The sequence below is a fragment of the Amphiprion ocellaris genome, chromosome 10, assembly GCF_022539595.1.
Source record: "Amphiprion ocellaris isolate individual 3 ecotype Okinawa chromosome 10, ASM2253959v1, whole genome shotgun sequence".
Lineage (NCBI taxonomy): Eukaryota > Metazoa > Chordata > Actinopteri > Pomacentridae > Amphiprion > Amphiprion ocellaris.
Genome location: NC_072775.1, coordinates 1,402,437 through 1,415,675, shown reverse-complemented (window position 1 = coordinate 1,415,675; position 13,239 = coordinate 1,402,437). Strand labels below are relative to the sequence as shown.

The 13,239-nt window shown below is 38.2% G+C and overlaps 1 protein-coding gene across 1 annotated transcript in view; it reads right to left on the bottom strand.

Annotated features, from left to right (window-relative positions):
* Positions 1-13,239, bottom strand: part of LOC111569792 (cadherin-12-like) — a 135,937-nt gene that overhangs the window by 33,648 nt on the left and 89,050 nt on the right. Inside the window, exons 8-9 of the mRNA XM_055014027.1 lie at positions 10,445-10,698; positions 7,688-7,824 (exon numbers count right to left, since the gene is read on the bottom strand). Coding sequence (XP_054870002.1) covers positions 7,688-7,824; positions 10,445-10,698 — 391 coding nt within the window. The remainder of the gene's footprint in view (positions 1-7,687; positions 7,825-10,444; positions 10,699-13,239) is intronic.

The following is a 13,239-nucleotide window of genomic DNA, read 5'->3' as shown; positions in this document are numbered from 1 at the left end:
TCAGGTACTGACATGAACACTGTCGGCAGCTCTAATCTGAGGTGGCACTGAGGCTGATAACTCTAATGAGATTCTCCTCAGCAGCAGAGGGAAATTCTTTTCCTGAGGCAGTCCTCATGAGATCCAGTTTTCAACAGTTTTTAAAGGTTTTTGCAACAGCACCTGATTAAACTTTCTTGAAAGCTTTTGGACTGACTGACTGACTGACTGACTGACTGACCTTCATTCCACCTGGTTTGGACATTATCAACCCACTGAGTTCTTGTTGGCAGCACATATCCTTTCCACACATATGCCTGCAGATGCATTATCATCACTTATTGTCATTTACCACATAAAGAAAAAGAAAGTAACACGGCTAAAGTCGGCGGCCTCCTGTGATTAATGCACTAACAAATGGAACTGTGTAACTTCTGGAAAATGTCCCAATCCAGCTACCAAGATCCTTTTTCAAAAACCTAATCAAGCAGTGACCAAAGCTAAGAACGGAGTGAAAAACAACATGTGAAACCAAAGTAAAAAGAAAACACAGACTACAATTAGGATCCGACATTGGACTTGAACTCTCCTCCTCCATCCTCTCCAGCATCCAAATGCAGACTTTTGTTCCTCTTTGTAAGCACTAAATTGTGGCTGCACCACCATTAAATGAGGTGACAAGGGAGAGACATTAAATGGGATGATAGCAGCTTACTGAGCCTTCTAGAAGATGGAGAAGGTCCCTGAGTGGCCATGGGTTATTCCTTCTCAAACCAAAACTATTTCTGATTCGTATGAATTTTTAAAAAAATCATAAACTATATATGTTTTAAATATTATTTGTGACATTTCAGGTCGATATGTCAAAGAATTATCTTGATAGTTTATAATTTTTTAAAGAAAGCAGCTTGTTGACCCACTTTCAGCCTGTTTTTTTTGCAGACTGAAATTCAAGCTTCTGTTTGAATGACAATATCTCAGGAAATATTGAAGATAAAAGCCTGAAATTGTCATTATCTTTTCATTTCATTCTGTCAATGATTCAGAGTCTGCAATATTGGACAAGTAGATAAAAAAGTTGCGATTATGTGTGAGTTGAAATATGAAAAAAAAATCACATCTTTGAGCACACATTGGCAAAAACAATTATACTGCAGTGGTCAGTTGAAGTCAGAATAGATAATGCTTTGCTTAAATCAAAATTTAATTGGTGTATTTGTTCAAGAAACAAATAAGGTGCTTGTTGAAAATATCTTCTGTTGCTTAAAATAGAATATGGCACAAATATAATATGACGGGGGAGTCTTAACAGACAGCTAAGACCTGCAATGTGACTTGCTTATGAACTAGAAGACAGCTGGCAGACATTCTCACTTGAACAGCAGGGAAAGCATAGGTAGAATAAATAACAGTGATGATAAAAATTCCATTAAAATTTCCCAGTAAGCCATGACAGTAAACCAGCATGCACCATAGCAGGACATGCTCCTGGTGGAATGCAGACATCACTAATGCACCGGTGCATTTCTTACTCAATAACTCGCCATAAAATGTAGGCAAGTCATGTTTTCAATGGAGGTTATTGATTTGTTATGTGTAGTTTTAGCTTGTTGTCATTAATTACTGCTGCACATTTTATCGAACAGAAAGAACAAGTAAGTTCTAAAATGTTAGGATCAATGTTTTTTTTTTTTTTTAAATCGTCACTCAATACTTCAATTCCCTGCAAATATAACAATACAAACATAGCTAAATAGCTGGTTCACTCCCTCTACAATGTGAGCTGTAATCATATTAATGCAGATTTTCACACAGTAAGTTATGAAGCTTAAGGTGTTTGCTCAGAAAAGATCAGTGAGGTACTTGTGTTTGTACTTTCACAAAAATGACTTTCTAAATCCTTTCATTTGTAGAGGGAACTGGGTCAACAGCATGCTAGTAATATTCATGTCTGTGTGCGCCCAAGTTGCGCCCACTGGGGGGTGCTGTTGCCATTGGTGAGTAAGTTTGGTCTGGAACATGCATGTCTCAAAGTAACATCCACATGAACCCAGGACCCAAGGTTTTCCAGCAGAGCAATGCATTGTACAACATGATCAGTGTTATTTGCTTCACATGTCGGTACTTTCAGTGTTGTGGCTGATCTGTGTGTTTTCCCCTGAAACATGTTGAAGTGTGTAATCCATCTAAGTAAGCTGGATTTAAGTCGAAACCAAAGGCTATCAGTGTCTAACCATGCATTAAGTAATCTGGAGCATGTGTACATATGTTATCGGGATCAGGACAAAACAGAACATGTTAAAGCTGGTGTAAGAGCGTGAAGAACACACAGGGTTACACTGTGATTAGATCTCGGCTAATAAACTGAAAGGTCTTCGGGCTGCATGCAGATGTCTGCACAGATTATGCACACCCTTAATTACTTGGGCAGATGTCAAAAGTTGCTTCATGCATACTCACAGTTACTGGGACACTCAGAGTAAAAGCTGCACTCTGCTTCAAGCCTAATAACAAATACTGTGGCTGAACAGCTCCTACTGAGCTGAGATGGGCCAGGATGGGTGAGTCCACTAGTTCCTCTAAACAACGTCATTACTAAGATCTGATTACTATATGACCATGATTGATGAAACAAGAATACATATTATTACTAAATTTCAACTCAAAAGATAAATCAGATGTCACACTGCTGATAAAAAAAAACCCATGCACAGATTGACTATTACAGATTGTTAACCCAGAATGGTTAGCAAGTACTCAGATCGACAAAACATAGAGAATGTTGCTTGAACTTAGCTTGTACAAAATCAAGTTTTCCTTATGCTTTGTTAAGGCTTTGTAATTGCAAAATTTTCACATATTTAGACTGTCACTTTTATCTTATTACTAAAATCTTATGTTACGACAGAAGTCATGCAATTCAGAAGCTATTGGCCCATTAAATGACTTTGATCAGTGTAAATCATTCTCATACATATGAATCACCTCCTAAACCTGCCAGAAAGCTAAGTAGGCACAGTATCATCCATTGATTTCTGATAAACAGAAAGCAACCTCAAAAGATTTGTCTGCAAAAGTGCACATAAAATGTCCAAAATGGAACTAAACATGTGGGAAACCTAGAACAGTGTGTAGTTTAACTCAAACCATGATCATATTCTAAACCTCAACAAGTTGTTTTAGTTCCTAAACTTAACCAAGCAAATTTGGTGCCTCTCCTTAACCAGTCACTGACTGAAAAGCAGCAAGTGAAGTTAAAGTCAAAAAATAATAATTATACTATAAGAAAGGCCAGAGATAGGACTTGAAGTCTACTGTGTCAGAATACATCGACTTAGATCTTCATCATCCTCTACAGCCCCCAAATGTGAACTTCTGTTCCTTTTTGTAAGTGCAAAATCATGGTGAGAAAATGGAGGCTGACCCATTTATATGGGAATGATATCCGGTGATAAGGGCCTGTTTAATGGGCTGATAATGTCCAAATCAGATGGAGAGCCATTGGCTGCTGCAGTCATTCATCCTGTCCATATTGGCCATGAAGACATGGTGTTTTATTGTCTCTTATCCATAGAGCTTAATCTTGTTAATTGCAAAGCTGTGACTGACTGAATTTAGGAATGTTTTGTCAGGTGGAAATTCTAACAAAAAAAGCTCCTTAGGTGGAAATGCAATCTAAAGCTGATGGAGGCTTGATGTTCAATGTTTAATGGAATGTGCTAATGAAGACAATTAATGGGAAACAATGGTTGTCTGAAACAGAAGACGAAACATCTAATTTTATCAAAAGTGGCAGCACTGTTTGAAAAGTGGAACCTCATGTTTAAAGAAAAAGCAAAGCTCAAAGAAAACTCTGGACATTGAAGACGGCAGCTAAGAAAACAGCCACACCCTTAATGTATTTAGCTGCTGAAGATTTAGATCATATTGCAGTTTTCTAGTTTCCCCTTACTTTTACAAACACGTGGAACAAAACTGAAGACATCTTGACATCTTTAATGACACATTTGGATTTTTATAGTGAGAAAGAGTTTCAAAAAAGCAAAATGTGTCCACGATTGGAACTACTTCAATGTCCTCCTCTAGTTATTAATTTAACCACTAGAAACTCATCTCTGTCTATCTAAATGTAAGCCTGCATGTAGACAGGATTCATTCTGCATAAGAGCAAACAACCTGTTGTTCAATGTAGAACTAATATGATTGCTTTAAAGTGATACACTCTGAATCGTTTGACATTTAAGTAATATTACACCTTCTGTTGTCTACTGTATGCAGTGAAACATGGCAAGTTCATAATCCTCAGACACTGACATTTTAATACCCACCTTCTCAATGGATTAGTTATCTAAGTGCACAAACAACTTCAACAGAAGTAACTGTAAAATAGATCATGTTCAAAATCCTAAACATGCTACACAGCACTTAATAATAAAACAGCAAACTCTGGTTGAACCTTGAAATGGTCACTCAATATACATATTTCAGCAGAGACAGCTGACTTAACGGACAGGTGCACGGTCATACAGCACCCTGCTATTTCCATCTGACAGTGTTCACAGATTATAGCCAGATTTTCTTAAATACAGTGTAGTTGTATTTAAAACTTTTCACAATAAACTTGCTTACTCAGAGATTTAAACTGATGTTTTCATTTAAAGACCTCATGAGGATTATACGCTTTCAACACTTCAGACAAGTGTGAACAATGACTGCTTTTACACCTTTTGTATTGTGGAGGTGACACTGTGTAGAGTTGCACACTTTGCTGTGGTTTATCAAAACTGAAATTACACCCCTTAAAGCTGAACTTTTACAACCCTTTTGTTCATACTTTTTTCACAGATGGCAGACTTTTTTTGCACGGTTAAGACTGCCATTATAGTTTGGTAATTTTCACTTTCACACAAACCCCCCCCCCAAAAAAAATCTGTAAACAGTGAACATATGTGAGCAAAAGTTGCCTGGTCTGAAGTGTTACAGCTACATCACGTGTGAATGAGCTTTCCCTGCTAATTTCATGCTGTCTGAAATATGCCACACCCAGGAACTGGTTTTACATTATTCATTTACCACTTTCACAGTTTCTCATCCTCGGGGTTTGTATGGATTTGCATACCTTTGTGCAAATTGAAGACACCCTGTTGAGTTTTGGATCACTAGTGGCCCCATAGAGCAGGGTTTCTGAGTGTGGGTCTACATTTTGGTAGTTATTGACCAAAAAAATCTAACCAGGGCAAGGAAGGAGAATGCAATGGAGGGTTTCCAACTGTGAGGAAAAATCAGGTTTGTAAAAGTTTTTTTTAAAAGGAATGCTCAAGAAGATGAGACCTAAAGGACACATAGTGGTTTTTTTTGTGGGTTAACACAAAATGTAGCCACACATTTGTTCATTTGCAAGAAACTGCCAAAGGCTACTACTATAGAATCCTTTAGATTTCAGTACATGAAGGACCCTCTGCAAACATCCGCATGCAGAATTTGAGACCAAGTGGGCTTTCTACACAGCAAGAGATCTGAGTGCATGTGTGTCAGGAAAGTAAACTGTACGTTGGTTTTGTGCACCGTATGTGTGTTATGATGTTTGTAGTTTATTCCACATCCTCAATCCTGTTTTCTCTTTTTGATTTTTTTCAGTTTGGTCCAGTCTAACACAATAAAATCAGCTCTTCTTCTACTGTACTGAGCTCGCTATCATGTTTACTTGTGCATACTCATAGAACATGTTTCTTTACGCAAACACCCAATTAGTCGCATGTACAGAACAGTGTACAACCCCTGCTGACCCCAGACACACAGAAGGAACCATAAATTGATCTTAACTGTACGAAGTCGCAGTTTTTCTCTCAAGAAATGCAGAGGAGGAAGAGCAACTGATAAATGTCTTTACAGTGCAGACAAAGAAACAGTGGACTGGACAGATCCATTGACTTCACCTGGCTGATTCATCTAATATATTATAAGTCAGAATAATTATGAAATTATGACTTGTGTATGTTGATATGTATGCAATGATTTTATGTATCAAAAGTACAACGTAAGATGGCAAACATCCCACTAGTGGATCTGCACAAGCCATCAAATGCAAAAAAGAGCCAATAATAGATAAGCTAAAATAAAAGAACTCAAAGGAAAATATATGTAATTGTCCATATACACAGTCATAATTTGAAATCAGATAAAACAGCTTTAACAAATCAAATATCCATCCATCCATACATCCATTCCCTCCATTATCTATACACCGCTTAATCCTCACTAGGGTCATGGGGGGGCTGGAGTCTATCCCAGCTGACTCAGGTGAAGGCAGGGGACACCCTAGACAGGTCACCAGTCTGTCACAGGGCTACATACAGAGACAAACAATCACTCTCACATTCACACCTACGGGCAATTTAGAATGATCAATTAACCTCAGCATATTTTTGGACTGTGGGAGGAAGCCGGAGTACCCGGAGAAAACCCACACATGCACAGTGAGAACATGCAAACTCCATGCAGAAAGATCCCGGGAAAGCCGGGACGTGAACCAGGGACCTTCTCACTGCAAGGTGAAAGTGCTAACCACTACACCACTGTGCAGCCCCCAAATCAAATATTACAAAACAAAAAATATCACATGGCTAAGTTGGATAAATCCTGAAAGTGTTAGGAGCAGCATAACTAGCATTAATACAACAAAGCAGGACAGGTTGAAAGAATATGCTTGAGGAAATACTGCTTATAAGTAAAAATGTATAAAAAAAAAAAAAAAAAAAAAACAACACAAAAATGTACTAAAGCCTTCATTCAGCCTTCCTTAGGTTTTCATTTTAGTTCAATCCACCAGGTTCATGCTGGAAATGCTGACTGTCATACTTGGAATGTCTAAAAGTAAAACACCTAGAAATTCACACAAGAGACAAAACATTTTGGGACACGGCTGTAAAGCCAAATAATTTGCTGTTAGAACATTCGAAGAGTGTTCATTTTGTCATGCTTATTTCTAAATTCTTACAGTAATTACTTCAAGTATTCACTTTACTTGATTGTTGGTAGTTTGGCTAAGTTCATCTAATATTAGCACAGATGCACAGCACACATAACACATTACATAAAGGATATTGCATGTAGAGATATTTACACATTGTAAATACAGTAGGTCCTCAGTTTACAGCGTCCTCGACTTATGTCATTTCATCATTATGTTGGAACTGGTTCAGTGTAATTAGTTGGTGAGCAGAGCGGTGGAATACATCGTCATGTGGTGAGTGGAGCGGATAAATACTGTATGTACAGTATAGCAGTGCTATAAGACGGCTTTGTTTACATTTGCCACCACATTGGATTATGCTACATCTGCTAACTTCATTATGGCTCCTAAGTGTAAGTCAGACTTACAGTTTATATTTTCACCGGTATTTTCTTACTGAGTTGTGTTTCAGTGTGAGTAATGACTGTTTGTCGTTACTGTAGTTGTACAGATACGTAAACTGATCAATATCGTGATGCACATAACGCTTTGTTTACATTTTCACCGGAAGTCCAACTTATGGGGAAAATCGACTGGAATCACACCATAGGAATGTAAGTGACGTAAGTCAAGGACCCCCTGTACACTGGATGGTTGTTTCCTAAAAATGCAGACCATAAATAGTATCACAAATGATACTATTGGCTGTGTACATTGTGTTTTGGGTGCAGGATGTCTTTGTCGTGCAGTACTTACTGAGTTTGGTTGCCACCACGGTGATATTGTGTTGAACAGCTGTCTCTCTGTCCAGGTATTCATTAGTGGAAATGGTTCCCTCAACGGTGTCAATGTCGAAACAGCTGTCAGACTCTGTCTGCCACTCCAGCGAATACCTGCACAGATAGGAGCAGCGCATAGAGTCCACATGAGAGGAGTACAAGTATCAGTGCTCACATGGATGCTTTGTTGTTGCTTTGTTGACACAAATGTGAGAAATTCTCTCATTCTAGCTGCGGAGCACACTGAGGAAATCTTTATCTCTTTATTTATTTATAAGCACCAGAGTAGTAGTACTTAAAAACAGCAAACTAGCACTTTACCAGTGAGTGAGATTCATGTTGCAGCTGACTCAGTCTGGAACTCCCATGAATGGGAATCAGTCCAAGCAAAGGGCAAACCTTTCTGTTTTAAACTAGGCTATATACAACATTAATAAGGTCTCAATGTACTAGCCAGGTACATTCATGTTTCTGTAAATCATTAGATCCCACCAGGGAGGTTTCATACATTAAAATAACTGTCTGTCAAACAGCTGAAGGAAGATAAACCTTTTCCATACTATTTTCTGTTAAATATGGTACCTGATTTTGATTTAACTGAAGTCTTATAACAAAAAAATGTCTTAGCTATAGTACGAGTATTGCCATCCAATACTTGCTATATCCAAACAACACAAACTAAAGATATTTCAGTAACCCTCTTGATTCTGTAAAAGGTCCAGAACTGCTACATATTGACTTTTCATGAGATATTTTTTTACAAAGATTTGTCTCAAAGTTTAATGTAAAAGCTTGCTTTCAGCATTTAATTGTAGAATAATTACAGCTCTTGCGATTAAGTCTGTAACTGTATCCACAATATTGTCTACTATGGATGAAGAAAGTTGTGTCCCTACATTCTGCCAACAACTCCACGATGCAACGTACAAAATTTTACCAACAAAATAACGACTGAACAATGTCAACAGCTGACGATAACACAAAATGATGGCAATGTGGAGGTGTCAGAAACCTGGAGACAGTACAGTGTTGTTACGTTGAGATTCTTAGGACAGATGGGCTGGTTTTTCCCAGTCTTATTCTCTCTTTGGACACACAAACATATATGTAACTAAATGCAGAAGACCTGGGGTACTATTCATTTTTAATATAGCAAATATATACAGTATATATATACATTGTTGAATTAGTGTCATTATCTTTGGTTTACTGGTTTCATTTTGAAAAGATCCCTTTTCTTGTCTGTCTCTAGTGGCTTTCATTCCTCCCATTGTGTGTTTTCTCTCCTCTCTGAAACATTCTGTGTATATTCACTCTGCATTCTAAATAGCATACTTTCCCTTTTCCTTTCAGTATTAACTACAACTGCCTTTACAAAGTAAGTACAGTTGCATGCAGTATTAATACAATTGGGATACACTACTTAGTCATAATAGTGCATCTTAGGCTTTGATCACTCTTCTGTCAGTATGAAATAAGCTGTTTGTGTGCTCTCTGCATCACAAGCTCAAGCAAATACTCAACTTGCCGATCAACTCTGAGCAAAACACCATTAAGTATGTGATTTACTCAACAGTACCGATGTAAACATTTACTCATGTAATCTGGTTCCTTATCATCATTTCTGCAGGACATCAACTGCTCATGTGATGTTAGACATGTGTGTTTTTCCCAGCTACTCATGTATGTCTTGATGATGCACAAATGATATCTCACTGATGTTTACGTTGATTGCTCGACTGATCCGATACTCAGAAGACAGGAAGGTGCATGAGTTCATGAACTGTATGTGAATAAGCAATTATGACCCACGCAAATGTAAGAATTCATGTCTGCAATAGAAGGCATTGATTACTGGGTGATGAACATCACAAACCTGACCTCATCAGAGTAAAAAGAATTTATAGAGGATCCAGACAGTGACGTATTAAGTACTTAAAGCTAGTATTCGTTGTAGAATTAATAACTGGGTATGGAGAATGTAATTATTTCCACCAAAAATTGAAAATTTCCTGAACGCATATTTTCCCCTGTGCAGAGGATTGTGGGTCAGAATGGTCAGAAAAGTGTGCAAGCTGGCATTTGGGGATATGTATTTGATATATTACATACATGTATTAGGACATTTAAAATCTTTTTTGTTTCTGGCATACTGTAAACTTTGGTCATATAGGTTTTGAAAGGCACCTATATTGTCATCCCTCCCTTTTATAAGTGCCAGTTTGTCTGTTTACCTGTGTTCCTTGAGCTCATCTGATTTTAAAGCCTTTTGTTTGACTCCATCTTGCTTCTGTTGCCACTCTGGATTTTTGGTTAACTATCTTCTCCTCCCTGCAATCTTTTACTTAATTATTTTGGTATGAGTTTACTAAATAAAGTTTCAGTTTTTGTTTGTGAAGCCTGCCTCCTGTGCCCTGTGATTGGGTCCTCTTAATCTCATAGAATAACTTCTGTACAAACTGATCATTTGTCCAGTTTAAAAGATAATTTAAAACAGCAATGTAGTAAATGAATTCATGTAAAAGTAGAATTTATTGCGTGGTGAGGGAAAATAATACCATGTTGCATTTATTAAGGTTACGTCTTAAATTTCCAGCGCTCCAGGACTTAAATTAAATAATCATGTTAAAAACACTAATACTGAATGCAAATTATAAACCTTACTGATTGCTGATTGGTGTTTGAGTAGAAAGTGTGACTGACATATTTCACAGGTTAATGAAGAGTTGCTTACCTGACAGCGCTGCTGCTGGCATCCAGGTCATGAGCCGTCACCGAGCCGATGATGGTTCCTGGAGGAGTGTCCTCGTACATGTCTATGGAGTAGGAGGGCTTGGTGAAGACAGGAGGCTCATCCACGTCCAGAACGTTCACTTTCACAGTCACAGAGTCTTTGAAGGGCCCCAGGTGGAGGAAACGGGGATCTAACTGCACATTGGACGCTTCCACCTTGAAAGTGTAGGACTTTTTGGTTTCATAGTCGATCATCTGCAGAAACACAGGAATAAAGGAAAGGAGACAAATGTTAGCATGAAATTAAAAGAGAACAGAGCTGCAGAAATGATTAAATCTCAATTCATTTGTAAGTGAGCCTCTGGGCAAAAGTGAGCTGTGGGCGCATATTAACCACATTTTCTCCCGTCATCTGTACAAAGTGAAATTCTTTTCAATGGAGAGGATTACAACCCAGGTTACATGTGTGGTAATTATGTTAAACCTGTTAAATCAGGAATCTGAAACATTGGTGGAGGTGTTAAATCAAAATCCTTAAATTAATTTACAATGCGTTCTGTTCAAGATTATCCTCAGCATTCATGCACAGGAAGCCTGGAGCTTTCACAGTACAACACAATATAATCATCACATACTTTCACATAATTCTGAGATCTCATAATAATGAGATATTAAAGTCACAATTAAAAGATAAGGTCTCAGCTTTCTTTTGGTGAATGTAATGAGTCTAGCTGTAATAAATGCATCACAGTTCAAAGAATAAACACTTGAGCGTACATATTTTTTTGTTTTTCAGGCTCTGTGTTTTATAATTGGTGTAAAATAACTCTGACTTCATGAACACTGCATAAAGATCTCAATAAAATATCATTTGAATTTCAAAACCAGTTGCCAAAGAAGCAATTGAGAGCCAAGTGTCCAATGACTTTTGGACTTTTGCACTTTGGAGCTTTCTATATAGATGTACAGTTGCTCAAATTAAAGCTGAGATTTGGTACTTTTATGTGTCTTCATTATTTTATTTCAAATTGAATGTGCTACAGTATGGAGTCTTAAGAACAGGAAAATGTGCAACTGTTCAAATACTTACAGTCTGCATCATAAATATAAAAGATCTGTAATAAAATGTAGAAGATGCTAAATATTTTGATTAAAAACACATTTAGCTGGCAAAAGATTACTGACTAATGCACCATTCCAACTGGAGATGAACCAGATACTTTAAACTATTGTTGCCTTCAACCCCATGTTGATTGCATCTTGCACTAGTAGATGCTGACAGGTTGAAATGTAGAGTAAATAAAACAGTGAGATTTGATTTTCTATTCATGAGATGTACATGTCAGGGGCTCCAGAGCAAAGAAAAAAAGAAAAGAAAATAATCAGCAACACATAGTATGAATGCACTGAAAGGAATGCTTCAGAAACTGTGGAACAACCTTCACTGCTGAGCATTCAATCAGAAAACCTAACCCCTCTGTCACCACCATCCATCCAAGAATGTGTATTATACATTCACACCTAAAGTTCAGTCAAGCCCAACGCCAGAACAACTTGCCCTATTGTTGCATAGCAACCATGACTGCATCGTGATATATTAATTCCTCACGGTAGAGACTTCAAAAGCAGCATATTTGGTTATTGATGTCCAATCACTCTGATGAATGTGGTGCACACTGATGGATTTGGACACGGAGGAGGGTCGATTTCCATTCTTTCCCATGGTTATCTGTTTGAGAATGCACAGGGGGAAGACGCAGGAGACAGCAACTTTGATATGGAAATGCAGCTGCAAACTGTACCAAGATACATTCATATACATATCAAACTAGGTTATCTCAAGCTGAAGCCAATTCGCATTCCCCAGCTTGACCGGTGTTCCAAGCTGTATCTCATCAGTAACAAAACCATTCGGATGTTCCACCTTCACTGGAGCTAGAGCTCCTACCTGTTTAAAGTTGAGAGAATGACTTGAAGACAGGCTTGTGTCCTTTGGATCAAAATGAATTCTATAGGAGACCTATGAATGCTGAGAGAAAAGCATCATTATACCCAGACACTCGTGAACCCAGCATCTTCCGAGAATAACAAACACACATCAGACCCAACATTAAAACCACCTGTCTACTATTGTCTGCATTCCTTCATTTCACCAAAACAGCTCAGATCCATCAAGACATGAACTCCATAGAGCTGTGAAGGAGTCCTCTTGGGCCTGTCCTATCAGGTAACAAGATGTTAGCAGTAGAGCCTTTAAGTTCTGGGAATTGCTTAACAATCTACCTGCCAAGCAGCTCGATAAATTATGTGCAATCATAGCTCAGAGAATTGGTGCTATCTTAAAGGCAAATAGTGCTAACAACAGCCCAACTCCTCCTGGGTGATCCAGAGGTCTTTCCTGACCAGATGGGATATAAGTTTAATCCTTTCAGTGTAACCTACACCTGCCCTGCAGTCTCTTCCTTGTTGGACCCAAAGGGAATACCTCATTAGGGAGGTGCCAAGGTGGCATCTTGCTTAGAAGCCATGACCTCCTCAGCTGGCGCCTTTCAAAGCAAACGAGCAGCAGTTGGAGTTGAAGCTTCTTACGAGCTCATCACCCCGTCCTTGAATGTAAGTCCATCTAACCTATGGAAGAAACTTTGGCAACTTTTACCTGTGACATCGTTTATTTTGTTCAGTCACCAGAAGACATGACTATAGTGAAGGTAGGAGTACTGACTGATTGGTGAACTGACAGTTCCGCTTTGCGGCTTAGTTTAATCTTCATCACATAATAATTCACATCATATCAGA